Source organism: Pleurodeles waltl, chromosome 5, assembly GCF_031143425.1.
Source record: "Pleurodeles waltl isolate 20211129_DDA chromosome 5, aPleWal1.hap1.20221129, whole genome shotgun sequence".
Lineage (NCBI taxonomy): Eukaryota > Metazoa > Chordata > Amphibia > Caudata > Salamandridae > Pleurodeles > Pleurodeles waltl.
Genome location: NC_090444.1, coordinates 1,411,950,880 through 1,411,971,789, shown reverse-complemented (window position 1 = coordinate 1,411,971,789; position 20,910 = coordinate 1,411,950,880). Strand labels below are relative to the sequence as shown.

At 41.1% G+C, this 20,910-nt stretch overlaps 1 protein-coding gene across 1 annotated transcript in view; it reads right to left on the bottom strand.

Annotated features, from left to right (window-relative positions):
* LOC138296505 (CD109 antigen-like) overlaps positions 1 to 20,910 on the bottom strand; it is a 775,136-nt gene that overhangs the window by 258,671 nt on the left and 495,555 nt on the right. The window contains exons 23-24 of the mRNA XM_069235676.1: positions 7,350 to 7,526; positions 3,249 to 3,330 (exon numbers count right to left, since the gene is read on the bottom strand). Of these exons, the coding sequence (XP_069091777.1) occupies positions 3,249 to 3,330; positions 7,350 to 7,526 (259 nt within the window). The remainder of the gene's footprint in view (positions 1 to 3,248; positions 3,331 to 7,349; positions 7,527 to 20,910) is intronic.

Genomic DNA, 20,910 nt, shown 5'->3' with positions numbered 1-20,910 from the left:
TTTTAATGAACAAACAGAAACCAAAATGACAAAAAAATTTAAGTAGGGAATTGGCGTTTCAATTTTTTAGGTGTTTCTATTGCCAAAAGGTGTTAAGTGAGAATTGTGGGTATCTGGTCATGATATGCCATGCCAAAGTCAAAAGTTAAAGCTGACTATGATGGAGTGTGGGTCAGATACAAGGACCAGTTTCATCCTGGTGGAAAGTTTACCTTCTGATTTAGTCTTTCTCTGGAGAAAATCCTCGTAAATGAGATTGTGGCAAGTTAGAGTGACAGCTGGATCTGAATAGGGACTTGTGAACAGCAGCCAGCTGCCATGAAAGACCTCAGTGGAAGCCTCAGAAGTGATGGGCAGGTTGAGGCTCTCAACATCGAAGGTGAGAAAATGCAGAGTGGACAAAGTCTAAAGGTCAGGCCCAGGAAGGTGTCATCAGTGGCGGAGTGCTGCTTTAAGTTGCTGGATGCCTCAACGTTCAGACTCAGAAAACATTTCTGGATGCTGAGATCCTATCAGCAGCATGAGTCAGCAAGTTGGGTCCGACTGGCAGTTCAGCATTGGTGAAATGCCAATGGTAGCTTCTGGACCTTTTTGTGAAAAGTTCAGAAAAAGTTTCTATGTGCCCACCCCCCAATTTTTTAAGGAAAAGTTAACATTCTAACAGCAAACAACATTCCAGGACCTTTTGGGCACCCCTTGTCTGGTTTGGACTTATTCTCTCAGAAAATACCAGCAGGACCGTGGGAAAATACATTTGGAACTGGTCTGCTAGATTCAGCAGTGATTTGGGTTTCCTGCAGTTGTGGTGTTCTTGGAGATGAACAAGAGGCTAACCTACAAGACCTTGGAGTCCACTCTTCTGTCATGGTTACCAGTGATGAGCAGGACCAGCCCTTGGGCTACTTCTCCACAGGGTAAATAGCAGGTGCAGTCCTTCATAAGTCTTCCACAGGTCTAGAGGCATTCTGAAGAGGGAACTGAGGATGCTACTTTTATACCAAGAGCCAGCCTCTGGTTGAGGGAATCTCCTGGTCACTCCCTAACCAATGGAGTAAATGTTCCCAGAGGTGCCCTCACCCTTATTTTTCAGCAGTTATTTTGTATTTTACTGTAACCTAACCCACAGTGCCCCTCTCTAGCTAAAACAAATGTGGCAGAACCTTTTCTCCCTTGTGCAGAGCTCTGGACACACTGATGATGTGTGCTCTAGAGTAATGAGACCCCTGCTGGAAACCAGTTCTGTTCTGGTACAGTTTTTCTACCACAGGGATTGGTGACACTCTGGCTACTTGGGCAATGGCAGATGCAGGCATGGTGAGAGCTACACCAGTCTATGAATGGGGATGCTTCTACGAAGCTTGTGAATTTGGGGGGCACATCCCCCAGGCCATCCTCTCAGGAGGAGGTCACACCTTCTCTCAGTCAAGGCCCTTTTGTGGGAGTAATTCACACCACACAGCAGGCTGCCAGGTGACAGTTGAGGATTAACTCAGAAAGGGCTAGCAGAGACTTTATGCAGGAGAAAGCAAACTTGGTAAAAGTGGCATTTTCAAAACAGTTATTTATAATGTGACTGACTTTACTAGTAGATTGGATTCTAAATTACTAATAGTTTGCGTCCTTGAATTATGATTCTAGCTATTCCCAAAATGAATGTATGTATTATAAGATGTTGAAATGTAACCCGGTGCTTTTCTATGGGAAAGTCAGCCTTACCAAGGTGAAAAAGGACTATGGAAATTTTTCACTTCCAGGACATGTAAAACATGTACACGTTCTGCTTCTTAAATACCATGCACCTTGCCTATAAGAATTAAAAAAAACAGTTTAGGTCTGGCAAAATGTTTATGTTGCCAGGTCTAATGTGCAGTTTTGAAAACGTCACACAGCTTGCAGGGGCAGGCCTGAAGACATGCTTGGCTTGCCACTTTAGTGGTGGCACAATGGATGATACAGTTCACTAGTCACATTTAACTTACATGCCCTGGTGAAAATGGGTACCATACTCAAGGGAATTATAGTTAAGTTAGATGGACCAATTAAGAGTTTAACCAATTTAACACATTTTTAGGGGTCAGAGCATATGCACGGGCCTGGTTAGTAGGGTCACAGTGTATAGTGCCCAAAAAAAACAATAGTATTATTTCACAGAAATAGGTGTGACTATGCAAAAAAAGGCATTTTCTTAGAAAGACCATTCGAAAAAGATATGAGATAAACTTCCTCAAGGTACTTATCATCGAAAGTCACAAAGCAGGAAAAGAGGGCAACCTTGGTTTGTTTCATCTTTAGAGGTGAATGGAACTCATATATTTTGGTTATTTTATTGCATATGTGGATTTATTTGAATTATCATATTTTCTCCCAGATCACACCATCCTTCACTGAATACAATAAAACAGTTACACAGTGGCAGGGAAAATGGTCAGAGGTAATGGTAGTTCCATGACGATTGTTTGACTGCACAACAAACACACAGAACAGTTGTTGGTTCATTTAGGTTCCTACAACATCAGATGTGTGATAATGCCTATCAGATGATGCACATTGACCACATATGCAGTCTTGATATACTCTCTGCAGGTCATCAACCTGCTTAATGATACAAATGTTCTTGGTTTCGTTCACTAAGCCACAACGTGCATGAGCAGCTCACTTCCTCCTGGGGACTCAATGCATCTCTCAATCTGCTGGATATTGCTCTGAATCTTCATGGCTAGTTTTTTTCTCCTTTCCACGTGGTAGTTAAGACCCTCCTTTTCACAGGAAACAGCCACGTGATTTTAGTTGATTGCTGCTGTCTGCTGCCATCTGTCTTGAGGACCGAACCACATCTCAAAATCCAAGTCTGAAGATTTTTACCCGGAAAGGCACAGTGTTGACCCTGGTCAAGATGCTGTGTGATTGTCAGTTCTGCTATGAGGGTGGCTGTAGAAAATACACTTTTACAGCCTGAAGCCATCATTAATGTGCATTACTCTGTCAGCACCATGAAACATTCCATATATGCAAACCTGGAGCAAACACAGTCCTAAATTATATTTTAAAGGTGTGCATATATTATACGGCACAATGACCACTGGTTAAAGAAATTCAGTTTTTAAAAGCACTTCTAGTGGATATGTTCAGAAATCACTGTGCAAATATATAAATGCGTGTTCAATGAAGTAGGTATTATGGGAGTTACATCATTAGCATATGCTGTTATTAATGCCACAACAGGACTAGAAGTTATTCATAACACCTACCATGTGCTTCCAGAAAGGTCGGAGGCTCCAAACGCACTAAAAGAACCATCCTCTCTTTGGAAGAGAAGCTCTCTTTGGTAACCTAATAAGAGGAAAACCAGCAGGTAACTGTATAATCTCCTTAGAACACAATAATTATGGCATTATAATGAACAAGACAGAACTAATCTGAAAGTAAGAGAGTCTGTAATAGAACTGACCCTTTTTGCTAACATGATGTTCGACTACATCTATGTACGTATGGGCGTTTGTAGAGCACAAACATAGTGAGAGATCAACTCAGCAACAAATAGTGGCAAGAGACCAGAGATACAATTTAGGATTATTTACAAGAGGCAAATGCTTTTTTGTGGGATGCGGGGGCGTTCCTATAATGCAGAAACATCGTGTACTCTGAAGTGCTAAGTAGTGAGCTCCTTTCTGAATTACAAGAGGGGCGGTGCAGTTTTCATTTTGACTTGGAAGTTGTTCTGGATCCTCTAAATTTAAATTAAGATCATCTATTTCCTGGTTTTCTGTATAATAGATCTGGCTTCACAGTGCAGCTGTCTGCACACGTATTGTTCATTATATTTTAACATAGGCTTTGGCGCCACCCAGAGGAGTATTTGATATATGATTCTACCTCCTTGCACTTCTGAGCCTGAGGGACTGATTTACATCTATAAAGTACATTGAATCATCATTCTTTATATTTCTTCTTGCACAGCCATAGTTTACACAAAGTAATAGTTTTTGTTGTTTCTGCAAAAGATAGCACAAGGGTAGCACAGAAGCAACTTCCTTGACCCACACAAGTTTAGAATAGGGTTTAAGCAGTGACATCTTGCACACACCTCATCCATACCACCGCCTCTCCCTCAAACTGGAAATTTCATCACACTACTACAATATTACAACAAGCAGTTGCAATGCAATGGGTCTCGCATTTGTTTGACTGAGGGGTATTGGTGTTGTAAAATCCTAACCAGACTTCTCTTGCCACATAAATTGAAAATGAAAAGTAATACAGTTTTACATAATTGAGCTGATTTAAAGTGACACGCCATGAGCGTGAAGGAGCACACAAAAGGAAACAGAAGTTTGCTTGCAGTCAAACATATCGGCAGTTATGCAATTATCTATGTAAGAAGGTCAATATCATGCAAAGCGCTCAACTACTGCCCAGCAAGAATGTGCTGCACAGGAAATAAAAATAAAAAGTAGTCCAGAATCCATGCAGAAAACATAGAGCCTCGTATGTTTTCAGTAGGTTAAGGTGCTGTAGAGGACAGCTAAACACCGAAAAAGGCATGATGTCTGCATGCCTTTTACAAATGAAATGAAGTGAATTTTAAAAGACAAGCCCACGAACCAACAAAACTGATGGTGTGACATGGGCGTGGTTAGAGATTACAACAGGGGCCAGAGCGCTTGAGCACTCGACCCTAAAAATAAAGGGAAACAAAACCTGCCATGAAAAAGGCAAGTGTATAAAACTGTGGACTCATGATATTTCTAATTAACGTGGTAACAAGTTTTTGGACTGGGCAGGGGGCAGGTGTAAGATTCTTCCACCCCTGAAATACACTGAAAACACAACATTATGACTTCTTTTTGACCACTCTTTTTGGAAAGGGGTAAGAACAGCAGGCCAAAGACTTTAACAGTCAGAAGTCAATTTTAAGCTGGTCTCTGGAGCTTGTCATCAAGGGATAAGTGGATGCCTTAGGTTTTTACCCAAGATTCATCTGAATCATACTTCATTGTCTGAGCCCGAGTGGGAGTGTGGAAACAACTCAGAGCCTTGACAGTACAACTCCAAACCTGATGGTAGAAAATAAAACAATCTAACAAGAAATCAGTGGCTACACACAGGGTGGAGTCACAGTGCATCTCTGGAATTCAAAGACTTCGTTCTAAGTAAATTGCCTTACAAATGCCTGAGCCTAACACTAAATGGCAGAAGTATGCACAGCATGTGTATCCACACTAACAAATGCAAACAATGTTATGATTTTTACTCTTAAGGGGAAGACCCATTTGAGCATGTCACAATGTACATTCTGTCCTAAACAGAGAATGAGTTGGGCCATATCAAAAGGAGCCACATTTTGATATATTGTGTTGATTAGAAACTTTGCCTGGGATCCTTGCCTCTACTGTATTTAATAAAAAGGTATGGTAAATTTGGAAAATATGAAATCCCTGTCTGCATACTCAGCTGTAAAGCTTGGCAGAATTTCGTATGTCATCTCCTCGCTCCCTCGTCCCAGTCCTTCCATCATAAATCATGGCCACATGCTAAAGACAAACACCCCATTGCCTACCTAAAAGAAAAAATCAAAGCAGACTGCACATTCAGGTGCTGCTGGGAAGGGGGGGGGGCTGCCCTTGTTCTCTGCCAGCCTTTTCATAGTGTGGAAACTGCCATGAAAAGGCTGGCGGAGAATAAGGTTGTAATCAGCAGGACAGTGCTGAGTTCTATGCCACCCTGGCTGAGTACAACCAAGACTGCCGTCACCTCATCAGGATCTTAGATCCTGGTGGAGACCGCGGTCGGTTGGTGGTGAGGCCTGCCAACTTGTAATGTGGTCATCAGGCCCTAAATGATATGGGTATTACAGGACATATCCTTGACTGGAGCAACTTCGAGAAACAGCCCTGTCACCTCCACACCCCTTCATCCAGTCCCCTTCAAACCATACAGCATTGAGATAGGAGTTTTCCACGGTTCAGTTATTTCATTGGTTTTGCTCAATGGCTAAATAATTCACTCCCAAGACTAATCAATTCTTTCAATCTCACATGTTACAATTATGCTGACTTTACCCAGACAATGCTTAAATGGGATAAACAAAATTACCTCTGGCTCTCAAAATGATGTAACTGCTTCATATTCAGACATTGGAGAACATGTGACCACCTCAAAGCCTCAAAAACAAAAATCCTAAAATGTGGGTAATGAAAAAACTACAAACACAAACAAATTGGTGTGAAGAACTAGGAATGCCACAAAAAACCTCCTCGAGGTATTGCATTTAGGAATTATCATTGGTTCATCCCTATCCATGATCCCACAAGTCAGAGGAAATAGAAATAGACCTAGCATTTTGCAGAGTATGTTTGCACACTTGGGGCCTGATTGGGAGTTGCTTGGAATTTTCAGACCCCTGCATAAACCTCTGTTTGCGCAGGGGTCAGAACTCCAAGTCGGGTAATATTTAAAACACCCAGTAATTACCAGGTGCATTTAATACCTCGCCCTTCATTACATTTCTACAGGTCTAACCTGCCTACATTCCTCAGGGTAAAAAGTGTCAAGTATTTACCATACCATGCAGATTTTGGTGCATTAACCACCAACATGCGCATGTAATTCCCCACATAGCTCAGAATAGGAGCTATTTATCACACCCAATAAATAACATAGGCAAAAATATTGTTATTTAGAAGACGTGATAAATATCACCTAGCCTCAGAATACTGGACTTGTGGGCTAGGGCCTGGGCTCTTAAGAACTCTTCAGATTTATACAACTATTGAGCTAAAGTCACATGAATTACAGAAGAACTATTGGCATACCTAAAACAGCATTCCTTTAAACAGCCATACGATTGATTTAGTTTAGTCAATGAAGGCGAGGGATGAGGAAGGGGCACATTGCAGTCAGTTCTAGAGAGAATGCAGTGAAAAATTATAATGATTTGGGTCTGGCACAATGTCCAGGAACATTCATTTTCTACATCACAAAGCCTCTATATGCTCAAAGGGAAATGGCTTTGTACACAAATAGCACACTTCAGAGCTGAGGATGCAGCACAAATTCAGAATAAGAATGTTACTTACATTTCTCACTATAAAGTGGTAGATTGCTAAGCATGCATCTATCTCCAAAAACATGTTGAATGAAATCAATACTTTTGCTTTAAAGATCAACAACAGAGAGAGGGTTTCAGGCATCCAAATTACCATAGTGAAAGAAGTTAGCAGTGTCGCACAGTATGCCAAAAATCAGTGTTTTCAAAAAAACAACTCTTTTATACATTAGACATGATACACCCGACACATCTAACTTCAGAGTATAAAAATCAATGAAATATACTTTAAGAAAATACCTACCTTCTTTTAAAAATAGAATAGATTGTTGTTCAATTTCATTTGTCAGCTGATTTGTTTTGGTTAGATAATCCAATATATAAATAATAGGAGCAAAATTGATCATGTTCTGTTCACCACAACCGTAAGGCATCTGAATTAATCTCTCCAAACCATTAATAGATGGACCGAGGATATCTCCTGTGGGAAAGAAGAAACATGAGTGACACGTGTGAAACATGGATATGAGGTACAACAAAGGTACATACTTTTTACAGCAGCAAAAGATGAACTGTGCCCTTACAATGTGAGAACACATCTTTCCTATTTTTGGCATGTTGGACTTGGTAGGAATTTCCGTTGATGGGTGGATTTGACACAATATTGCCATTTTCGTTAAGGTAGAATTGCATGATATTTTAATTATTATTTGCAAGACTGCACTAACGTGAACGATGTTGCTGGAAATCACTGGTGATTTTCAGTCCATATATGGATGTACAACTCTGAAGAAAGATACTCGCCAATTCAAAAACGTCTGAAAATAAGCTGAAATTGATTTGGGATTCAATTGAATTTATCTTCAGTATGCTTTTTGTGCATTTCAGATATAACAATGTTTGCTATAAACAAACACAAACAGACATAAACCATGCAATTTAAAAACACTTTTAGCAACTTAAATATTAATGCAAATCTGCACATTATACAAATATGAGTTCCCAACTTAAGCTTCAAGTCACGGTACCTTTATCTCCTCCTTCAAGTTATGTTGGCAGGGCATGGCTTGGTGCCAGACGGAGATGGCCACCATTTAAGAGAGCTCCAGTGCAGCCACGGAAGGGAATCGGGCCGTTCCTACCTATGAGAAATTCATGAACACTGGGACAGAAGGAAGTGCTGGGAGACCTTTTCCCCTTCCACTGGCTCACCATAAATGCCACTGCTACTCTCTTTCTGCTAATGACCTTCTGCTGACGGACGAGCAGGCTGACGGAACTGCTGCGTCCGCTGTTTTGGTTTTATGAACGGCAGTGAGTCCACTCAGTATTCGGCCTCACAATGACTAATATCTTCCTGTAATTGCACATACTAGGCAATGAATTTGTAATATTTAAATAAATCATTGGCTGTTACTCTTCAATAATATTTTCTTCAGTCAGGCTGCTTTTGTCTATTAATTACCGTGCCCTCTATTTATCTTTTACATGCACTTTTGCCTTATGGGGAAAACCAGCAATCGAAATATCCATTCGCTGCTTCACCTTTAACTTCCAATAGCCTAGCAGTTGCTACTTTTAACTCCTTTTTAGATACCGGAGGGTCACACAGGTGCTCTTCAGGATTCTGCTTCTTCTTCTTCTTCCTCAGCAAATGTAATTCAAACAAAATATCTATTCACAAAAGAGCAAAAAAGACCCTACATCACCCATTAAACCCCCCATTTTCATTTCAATGGAACTTTTGCTTGAAGAAGTTCAAGCCCTCAAATCCTTTATGGAAGAAACCAATACAACACTACAGCTTTTAGATGATAAGTGTTCACTTATGGAGAACAGTTTCACAAGTGGAACAAAATATCAGTGACCTCCAAGATACTTTACAGTATCTTCAACATCTCCAAGCGGAGATGATGCACTTGAAAAAAACACGCTGAGGATTTGGAAAATTGAAATAGAAGAAACAACCTTTGCATTTATGGTCTCGTGGAAGGGACGGAAGGCCCAGACCCTCAAACCTTTATTCTGAAGGTTTTTTGACATGCCAAGCTCCCCTTTATTAAATATCTAATGGGCACACAGATGTGGCCATTCATCTCATCATCCATCGTCTTCTCAAATAAAAGAATTGGTGTCAATTACTGATAATTATTTAATTTTTGGTGGAAATTGTAATATGGTCATGGATCAATTTATTGATCAGAATTTCAAAACTACTTTTATTCCATCCACTATGCAGTCCCAATTCACATTCACCATTAGGCAAATATCTTTAATTGATACTTGGAGACTTTGCAATGCTACTCTAGGTAAAATGTACATTTTTTTCTTATCACATGAAGGTATATGGTTCTGAAGGCGAGATCCAACTAGGACCCCTAGGTAAGACACATCAATCTAGGCACTTCTATAGGTAGAAACGAAGACCCTCACACACCTAAATAGGTGGCACGCTTCATCCTTGGGCCTGCTCCTCGTTGGAACAGTACTCTGATGTCCAACAGGTCTCGCAGGGGGGTCTTTGCTGAAGATCTTTTGAATGATGCCTTTCGATTGAGCACAGGGATGTACTAACCCTGTGAATAAAGAAAGTGAGGGCCTGGAAATTGAATTTTTAAATTGACTATAGAACCCCTAACTTAATATGTTTATTATATCTGTAGGGTCCATGTCAAGATTAAAAACCAGAAAGTGGAGTACTGCCACAATAATGTTCTTGCACTCCCTGTAAAAGAATGTGAGGGAAGAAGAATCTTCTCTTCTATTCCTTTGCATAGGTCAACATGTTTCACACCTCAAAAAAGTTTCTACAGATCAAGTGGCATTTTATCAGGACCAACAACTAAAGCCTAGTTCTCACTATGGAGACCCTAAGTGCGTCTATAAGTGTGAAAAAAGGTGTAAAAAAAGGAGAGGCTTACGTATTAGCCCAGATACCCTATATTTAAGTTACACCTGAAAGAAACAAATACGTAAAAGTCATGAATACAATAGTCAATTAACTTTAAATCAAAGGCACACAGTAATAGCATGCACCCACGTCTAATGACTTAGGGGGTCATTAGGACCCCAGTGGTCAGCAGGAATATGGAGGAAAGTACTGCCAACAGGCTGGCGGTACTTTCCTCCATATTATGACATTAGTGGTTTGGCTTCGGCCAAACTGCCAATGTACCACACCAACCACCATGGTGGTAATGGCCGCCGGACTGGAGACATCAATATCCAGGCCGGCGGCCGTCACCTGCCCACCTGCGGGATTATGACCCCACCTACCACCATGGTTTTCGTGGCCTCCTTACTGCCACGAAATCCATGGCAGTAGGCACTATCAGTGACAGGGAATCTGACAGGGAATCTCTTCCCTGTCACTGATAGGGGTCTTCCCCACCCCTGCCCCCTCCCCCTCCACAGGTTCTCCTCCACCCCCTTCCTCTCCAAACCCCCCCTTCATACACACCCCTTCCTTCACACATGCACACATGCATACACACACCCATTCCAACATTCATCCACGCATGCATTCATCCATTCACACACACATCTGCACACCCTTACATACATGCACACATGCATTCACACAACTCAACATACACGCACTCACACCCCCAAACATGCGCACACATAATGACCCCCCCTAGTGATATCCCTATCATCAAGATCATGCATAGAGTCACTCCAAGACTTGTATTTTTTGTTCCGGCACATGTCTTGCTCTCCTAAAGTAGGGGCAGGGTTCCCTTCAAGATAAACGGACCGTTGGACTACTGCAAAACTAAAATGGCAAAAAGTTAAAGCGTCAAATATGTCACATGATGGAGAATAACGAGAATTGTCATGCATACCTACAGTCTAGCATAACTAAATCTTCAAAAGATGTCCAAATTTGAGTGATTTCCAAAGACACCATAAGTGCATTGTGTAGTCTAACACGTGTAGGACCCGTCAGGAAACAGCCAAGTTCTACATACGTTATGTACACTAATATTTTGACTGCCCCCCAGTGGCATGGCCGGGGGGGTCTTACTATTGTGCCGGCTCAAAGTGTTTAGAGAGAACTTATTTTTAATAGCCCCTTTAGGATAGCACAGTATGAGGAGAGAAAGTAAAAACAGATCTGCTTCTCGTCAAAGATTAAGCTAGTCGCGTAATAACGTTTATAGTTGATGCTTGCTACATATCGCAGGAAAGAAATTCTTTTGTGCAATTATCATAAAAACAATGTATTGTGAATTTCCCAGAGAGAGGGAGAGCCATCTAAAGCAGGAAAGGGGAACCTAACAGGTACACCTAGCTTGCACATCGTAGTCAGAGACTAGTATATACACGGTTACGTGTTATGAGCTGTTTGACTGATGTATTTTATCATAGGAAATCGCAGAGCTTCATGGACCATCACCAGTCGTTCGGATCCGGAACTGTAGTTTTTTTTTTTTTTTTTTTGCTCTCTCTCTCTTTCTCTCAACAGGTTATTGCTTGACACCTACTTATGAGTTATCCACTCACTTGCTTTCACTTCTTCAATCATGGTCCATATTTTCTTCTTTACTTGCAGAGGGGTCCTGGGGTATGGGATCATAGAAGAAGGTATCACTCTGCAGGTGCAGACATTCTTGTCGATATGTAGCTGTATCCAATATTACCAAGGCACTGCCTTTGTCTGCGGGTTTGATGATGATATCAGGCTCTTACGTTAGACTGTGCAAGACCTCTCTCTCTGTTGTGGAGATATTCTCAAATGGGCATTTTGGACGTAGTTTATTGACGTCATTTAGGACAGCTTTTTCAAAGGTGAGGATCTTGCATGGTACCATGTAGGCTGAAGGGGTGAAAGTGGAGGGATTCCTCAAGTCAGTATCCCTGGAAGAGGTCTGGATCGGTTTGTCTTGAAAAAACAGATGAAGATGATTTTTCCTGAAACAACTGTGTGAGTTCACAATGTAGATGAAAAAAAATCCTCTCTGGGGGTGGGTACAAAACCAAAGCCTTTGGTAAGGGCCTGTTTCTTAACATCTGTGAAAGCCCGCTGGGATAAATAGACCACTAGGTTGTTTTGTTTTAGTCCCTCCCTCTGCATCTGGTTATCTGTGGTTCTTCCTTAGACCATTGTACGCATCTCCCTCTTTCTCTGTGCCTGCCTCTTCCTCTGCCCCGGCCTCTGCCTAATACACAATTTTTTCTTGTGTACATTGTTCAAAATCCAACACTGACCATTTGTTTGTCTCCAATACTCTTCCACAGTATATTATAAATGCGGATATTGGCTCTATATTGATACCGGATCATGCCCCTGTCACATTAGATTTGGATCTTCTTCCTGTAGCTCATAGTAAGTAATGTTGCCATTTTAACAATTCTTTAACATTAGACCCAATTTTCACACAATGTTTTGAAAATGTTGCTATTGAGTTTTTTTTCAGAATAATGAATCTTCTGATGTAACCCCACACATTATATGGTATACTTTCAAAGCTGCCTCTAGAGATTTCATTCTCTGTTGCTAAAACAGGAAAATCTCCACTCAAAAGCTTTTTCAGATAACGGAATACATCAAGAGCTTACATATTATACATCTAATTCCAAGACTTGTTTGGATGTTTTAGTCAAAGCCAGATTTGAGTTCAATAAGCTTTCTTCAAAAGATGGTGCTTGATATCTCCTTAAATTGAGTGCTAAATATAATTGCGGGCAAAATAAGGCTGGGGAGCTTCTCTCTAGTTATCTTAAAATAATGGAAGACCATGAGAAAAGTGGCTTGATTTTGTGAGATGACAGGATTATAGTGCATAAAAATAATGATATTTTAACAGAATTTCTCAAGCCTCCTGAATCAACTCCTACTCCAGAGAATATTTTCCATTATTTACCCTTTGTCAAGAAAAGTTTTAACCTTGATATTGGTTTTGATTTTTTAGAAGCTATCTCCTCACAAGACATCCTTACAGCTATGCATTCCATTAAGAAGGAAAAAGCCCCAGGTTCCAATGGCTTCCCTATAAAATTTTATAGGCATTTCTCAAAAATTCTAATTCCAGAATTCTATTTACAATTCACTTATTTTATAAACCTGAATTCGGCTAGGGGCTTCTTTCAAGATACCTTAAATTTGTCTCATTCCCAAGGACAAAAAATTATGCATAACATATTGACAGATTTCCCTTGTTAACACAAATTTTATTTTTTTTTACAAAAATTCTTGTGCTACGTCTAGATCATCTACTCCCTCATTTATGGACTGATTACTAGTTTGGTGGTCGGAAAATCCGACTGCCAGACCCATGGTGAGGAGACTGCCATTGAGGTGGCTGTCTCCCCTCCAGCCCTATCACAACTTTCCCACTGGGCTGACGGGCGGGAACAAAGGTTCCTGCTCATCAGCCCAGTGGGAAAGATGTACCAGCATTGTTCCTGGATCATAATTGAGCTGGTGGCAATGCTGGCGCATGCAGGGTACACCAGGACCTTTGGAATGTGGAGCATTTCAAGGGTGCTGGGCAGGGGGACCCCTATACTGCCCATACCATGGGCAGTGGAGGGCCCCCTGTGTAGCTCCGTGCACTTGTTCTCCACCAGCCTTTTTATGGTGGTGGAACTGCCATGGAAAGGCTGGCGGAGAACAAGGTTGTAATCAGCAGGTTGGCGCTGAACTCAGCTGATTGCAACCAGAACCTACATCAGGATCACTGATCCTGGAAGGGATGGTGGTAGTTTGGCAGGTCTGCCCACCAACCTCCTAAGGTGGCAGTCGGACCACCACAGCCACGGCAGTCTGACCACCACCTCAAGGCTAGCGGTCTTCGGACCACCAGCCTCGTAATAAGTCCCTTATTTGGAAGAGAAAAATCTGGATTTATCAAATATCATCAAATTCCTGATAATACTAAACTATTTTTTAACATCCTCAGTAGACCTAAGTTCTTCAACATACTCTTTAACAGCCATTTCCTAAGACGCAGAGAAAGCATTTAATCATATGAACTGGCCTTTTATCTTCTCTACTCTCACTTGATTTGGACCAAAGTTTATTAATCCAGTTTCTCTTTTATACTCTTCACCTAGAGCTTCTATATTTGTAAATGGTTTAATAGTTTCAAAGTTTTCAATTCATCATGGAGTCAGACAGGGTTGTCTTCTGCCACCTCTATTGTTCATCCTAGCACTGGAACCTTCTTATTTAATATTAGAAAGAATCAAGACACCCATGGATTCCAATATGGTGATAAACAGACAAAATTTTATTTTTATGCAGAAGATATTCTTTTGTTTGTGTCACATTCACAGTCCTCTTTGCCATTTTTTCTAAAAATAGTCAGTAAATTTGACTTTCTTTCAGGATGTAAATTAAATGCTGATAAATGTGAAACATTTCTACTTACAGGGTAAGTGTATGTTATGTGTTTTCCATAGATTTTATTTCCTCTCATTTCCATTGAATTTGGATAAAATCAAATACCTCTGTCTTTGGTTCACTGACCTGATGAGAGACATTCTCCTAATAAGAAAGTAGTTCTTCGAACATTAATTTCCCTTACAAACTGATGGAATCCTTTGTTTTTATCCTGGTAGGGTAGGTTAGATCCTAAGAAAATGATTTAGTACCTTTAGTACTCTTATTTCTCCACCATTCCAATTAAAATCCCTTCTTATTAGTTAGAAAAATTGATTCTATCCTTTCTGCTTTCTTATGGAAAAACACAAAACTTTCTATGTCTATTCAAAAGCCTAAACATCCTAAACACCTGGGTGGTATCAATTTTCCAGACCATACAATGTTTTTGTTATAAAACATGCATGTTTTTCTTTATCCAATGATGACTCTGCTTCTCCTCTGGGTAACCTTGGAAGCTTCTATTATTCATCCTTTTTTTCCAAGAATTTTTGACTTTCTCTCAAAAACCTTAATGTCTCTCCCATCCTTAAGAATTGTTGCAGACTACAACCTATTTATATAACTTGCTTCTCACATAGACAAATTCTCCACTCCTCTATATGGTTTAACAAACTCATTAAGATAAACAACAGAACTATTTTTAGAAGGTTCAGCAAGAGAAAGGATTAATATGGGTTCATCAGCTCATTGAACAGGACTCTTCTTTCTCCCAAGTTAAATTACTTCTTCCCCCCCTCCTCTTACAGTGTTAAATATGATTTATTCATTTCTCTGATTTCCAAATTATATTGATTTTACCCTAATTACATACCTAACAATAATATTTACCACAAACATTATTATTGTCTGGACTTTGAACATCTTGCAATCACTGCTCCCCTTGATAATCGCGATAAGACATATGTTGAACTACAATGGGAAACTGACCTTAATATTTCCTTTTCAATTCCCTTGAGGAATAAATTCTGGATAAAAATATGGAAATCCTCTAGGGCTATTAATACAACCCAAACATTATTTTTTATTTACAATAGACTAATGGTCACCTCAGTTTCTACACACAAAATGAATTCAAATAGTTCTACTTCTTGCTGGTCCTGTATTATTACTTCTTCTGACCAAAAACATATGCTGATTGATTGTCCTTCCACATATCAATTTTGGATGAAGGTTTAGAGACAGATTAATACCATATTTCATTTCCATGTACCTTTTAACTTTATATTTCTAGGCAGTCTATCAGAGCATTGGTCCTGTTATGCAGCTAAAGTTTATATTTTAGATCTTTTACTTGTGGTTGCCTTTCAGCAAGTAACTAAATGTTGGAAGAAATCCTCTACATTTTCATCTCAGTCCGGGTGCTACAGTATCTCTTACAGACATTGTCATGATAGAGGGTATGCCAACCCTCCACCTAATAAACTAGACATCATTTGGTCACCAGTAACAATTTTCTTGGACTCCTCTACACAATGTATTCATTTTCATCAACTGCAGACTTAAGGGGTGCCCAAACCTCCGTAATTGTTTCCTTCTACAGAAGTTATTGTTATACATACTACATGAATAATACAGTTGCGACTTTGCTATATTTTCTTTATGTCTGTATTGTTTGGAAGCAAATAAATAATTTCTTTTTACATTATTGTATCACCATTTTTTATAAATACTCTATTTGCTTTTCTACTTTCTTTATATTCTTGTCCGACTTTTATTTATCCTTTTGAATATGTTGTATTTTGTCATTTTATATTATTCTTGTGTTCTTAATTAGAGTTTTTAGATACATACAATACCTTGTTATGCTGCCATGATTATTGTTATTTCTCATTTCAATAAACCTTCTCTTATAAACTTTAACAAAAAAAAAAGCTAATCCCTGTTAGCACCAAGAATCCTTTGGGTGAAAGTAGCCATTAACCTAACAGCCCAAAATAATGAACTGTCATTTCATGTTAATATTTGTGTGCTGCCCATAGAAATCAAAACATACAATGCAAAGGATTCCTTTAATTAAATTTTCCTATTGGTTTTTATACCATAGGAAGTATTGGGTTGACCTAGGGTAAAAGCAGACCTGGGTTTAACTTTCTTAAATGATCAAGGTCAGATGTTCAGTTGATCACCACTACTCTCCTTGGATGGTACTGGCGATGCGCAACTGCTGTCTGAATATATATATATATATTATTATATATATATATATATATATATATATATATATATTCCAAATGTTAAAGTAGCATTATAGTTAGCTGAATATGTAATCATTAACGTTTTGAGCTAAAAAAAAAAAAAAAACACAGAAATTCACCAGTTATAGATAACAGTGCTAATTATCACTTGCTCCCCACCATGCACTGCTCATGACCTCACGTCATCACTCATGACATGTCATATGACATCAGTTATGACATCATCCAATGAGTGTGTTAGTTTGTTTTATAGTTTAAATAGTGCCGGGTAACTACCGTAGTACTTCTGAACCTAATTTTGTACAGCCTGTGTCCAGCAAATAGGTATGAGTGTTTATAAAATCCATGTGCTCATAATGCACCCGAGTTGTGTAAAGTTACTGAACACTGTATAAATGTTTTTATTTAAGAGTAACTCTGTGTGCAGATGACAGTTGACTTGTATTCATTATGCGCCACACAACATTTTGGTTCAGCAGAAACGGTTTCCAACAGGAAAAAGATTCTATGTAGTAGATACTAACTTTTATAAGCAGCCTTGAGTTATTAGAGAGAATTGTGTCAGTATGATAATATATACTTAACAAAGAAGAGGGTATGCACCAGGTACCCCTCCTCCCCAAGCATTATTATGCCCTGGGGACCCAAAGGCCACTCTGTGAAATGAAGAGGAGGGTGGCGTACATAGCCCTCCTCCTCAGGACAATATTGGCCCCGGGGATCCCATCCCTTGGTGTCTGTCATAACTGTTATCGGGAGAGGGGCACACAGTCCCCCTCCCTGGTTCGATTTTGCCACTGGGGACCGCATACCAGGTGGCCCAGCATACTGCTCAGTGGGAGGGGGACACAACCACCCTGCCTGAAATGATATTGGCCCCAAGGACCTCATCCCCAGCAACATTTTTAGGGGGCATATCACCTACTTGGGCCAATACCGGCCTTGAGGACCTCATTCCCTGGGCCTGGCACCAATTTAAAAGGGAAGAGGGAGCCGTGTTCCCCCCTCCCCAGGCTGGTTTTGGCACCAGGAACTCCATCCACCCAGGCCAGGCACAACCAAAGGTGGGTGCCCACCCAAAGCCCTCACCCAGGGCCGGCTTTAGGATGGTGCGAGCGGTGCAGCTGCACTGGGTTCTGACCTAGGGAGGCGCTAACCTGGAAAGGAGGAGGTTTGTGTTTAGCAATAACTTATGATTTAAGAGCACTTGCTACAGAGTTCTTTGTGTGTCCAGCTGTTAGGCAGTAATAAAAATGTCAAGATATCGCTTGCGATTTTTGTTTCTGCTAGAGAGAGAAGGAGTTTTCTCTAGTGGCAGTTTTGAATAACCATAAAGTAGTGCAGTGGGTTATTATGCCAGTTGCAAAGAACGGATCTGTATTTTATGGGGATAGCTGAGTGGATTAGTAAACCCTGCATTTACAGGCACTTAAAAAAAAAAAAAATTATGTGAGAGAGCGGCTATGGAGAGATAAGAAGCACTTTTGCCGGGTGGTAGGTCATGAGGGGGTGCCAAAAAAGATCATTGCACCGGGCGCCACCAGTGCTTAAGCTGGCCATGCCCCCACCAAACTATCATAGGGGGCTCCCGTAGCCCCCGCTGGCTCCCTGCATCCAGCGGGAGCTGGCATTGGTGCTGCCTGGAGAGAGAAGCTAATAATGCTGCTCCCTACAGGTGGGAGTAATATTTACATCTGTTTCACTGCCTACATCACTGTGGGCAGGGAAACAGATCTAAAGTCCACTTGCAGTGCGCGCAGGAGCATTTTTGAAGCTCCCGCATGCTGGGAGCAGACTTGGTGTGTTTTTTTCGCTTGGCAGGAGATTTAGAAATTCTCCCGCCAAGCAAGAGCCAACACAGGTTTACCTGCCCGCACTGGTGCGGGAAGGGAAACTGCTATGTCCTGGGGGTGGGCACCCCAAGACACAGCTGCTGAGCTGGGGACCCAGGGCCATTAATGGCTTAAAAAAAGAGGGCTGCGTGGCCCTCATTCCTGAAGGGTGGGATCCCAGGAGATTTTATTTGTCTCAGGGAGGTGGACTGCATGGCCCCACTCCCCATTTTGTGCATTTTTGGTCCCTGGGATGGCCTCCCAGAGCCTCGAGGAGATGGGCCCCCTCTAAATAAATAATAAAATCAGCCCCGAGTGGGCTCCCCAGGTCATCTAATGGTTCGGGGAGGTGGGTCGTGCAGACTCCCTTCCCCTTTCTAAACACAGTCCCACAGCTTATACTATATAATGCAGCCCAGCTGCCATTTTTTTGATCTCGCAATATTCTTACTGGATGGTGCCATGTGCCATCTTTTGTCTTTTTTTTCTGGCCCCATGGGGGTCCTTTTGAGTCCCGCCATGGTAGGGGGTCAGAGTATCCCTACTCCACCCACTTATACATGTTATGTTCCAAATTCAAGACGGGGGACTATGTCCCAGAGTCCTCTACACCTGCCAGCAAAATTTTTCAGGCCAACTCCCAAAATACACAATTAATTTTCAGAAAAAAATACTGGACGGATTTACACCAAATCACAAAAAGGACAATCTGTGGATCAAGATTTAGCTTGTTGCAGAACTTGGTGAAATTCCATTCAGTTGTTTTTTGCTGTAGCCCTGTCTAACAAATCTATGGAAAATGCAAGGGTATTTTATGTTTTGGGATCCCTCTTTTTTCTGTCCCCCTGCTGGACGGATCACGCCAAAATATTCATATATAGTTAGGCCTGCTTTTCCATAGAAAGATAAATGTTTTCCTTGCCAATATCTTTGGTGTAGTTATATATATACGCATTATTTATATAAAAAACATTGTGGCGGTCGCCACTCGGTAGTTATAGTTAGGACCTAGTTTCTATAGAAAAGGTGTTTTTTTTACTTAACTATATCTTTAGCGTTGGTTGATGAATCTTCAAAGAAGTTTCCCAAAAACGTCACCGCTCATGTGAGCTGCTGTCTGGAAAGTTTCAGGGTGATTCGTGAAGTGGGGCCAAAAAAATGGGGGGGTCCCAAAACGCTTTTTCCCCATTCATTTTTCCATTGGGGTTTTAAACAGTGATAGCACCGAACACCTTGACGGATTTACACCAAATTTGGAAGGAAGCTAGGGCCTGGTCCAGAAAGTGGCCTTTTTGTGATTTGGTGTGAATCCGTTCAGTGGTTTTGTAGTTATTAAGTGGAAAACAAATTTGTATATTTTAAGACGTGGATCCATTGTGACTCCTGAGTGGAGTGCCACGGCTCCACGCAAAAGAAGCAGTACTGTGTTTGGCAGGCCACAACCTGTGGAGAAAGTTGTGGCTGCCATATTATGAAGTGGTGTACGGTCTCAAGGGGATGAAAATAGGGGCTGAAAACTATTAAAGCTGTCATGGTAGAGGTACTCTGACCCCATGAGGTTCATTAATGAGTGTCTGAGGGTCCCCTATGACTTAAAATAGGTTAAAAAACCCTTTTTTGGTCAATATTGGGGAGTCCTGACTCCATCGTAGCACTCAGCACAGCCCCCCCATACAACGCCACAATGCAGTCGCCTGGTGAAAAAAATAAGAAAATATACATTAACACACTCATTCACACACTAATGCACGCACTGTCCAACCCTCTCAACCACTCACACCCCCCCTGACAGACCCACACAGACACTTGTACACCCACTCACTGATCCACTCATACACTCATGAACCCACTCACAGACCCACTGACACTCATACAGTCACTCAAAGACCCACTCACACACACATCCTCTCACAGACTCACTCAAACACTCACATACCCAGTCACAGACCCAGACACTTGTACACCCACTCAGTGGTTCATTCGGTCACTCATACACCCACTCACTGACCCAATGACACAGTCATGCACCCTCTCACAGACATAGTGACACTCATATACCCACTAAAATACCCACTCAGAGACTCATACACCCGCTCAAAGACCAATTCAGACACTCAGATACCAACTCATAGACCCACTGACACACCGACTCACAGACCGACAGTCACTCTTTCACACACCCACTCAGAGACTCACTCACACACTCATTCACCCACTTAGACACAGTGACACTCATACATCCACTCTAATACCCATTGACACACTCACACAAACACTCAAAGACCCATTTAAACACTCAGACACCCACTCACAGACCTACTAACATTCCCACACCCACTCACAGACCTGCACAGACACTAATTCACCCACTGACAGATGCATTGACACTCATAAACCCACTCAGAAACATACATTCAAGGACCCATTGAGACACTCAGACACCTAATC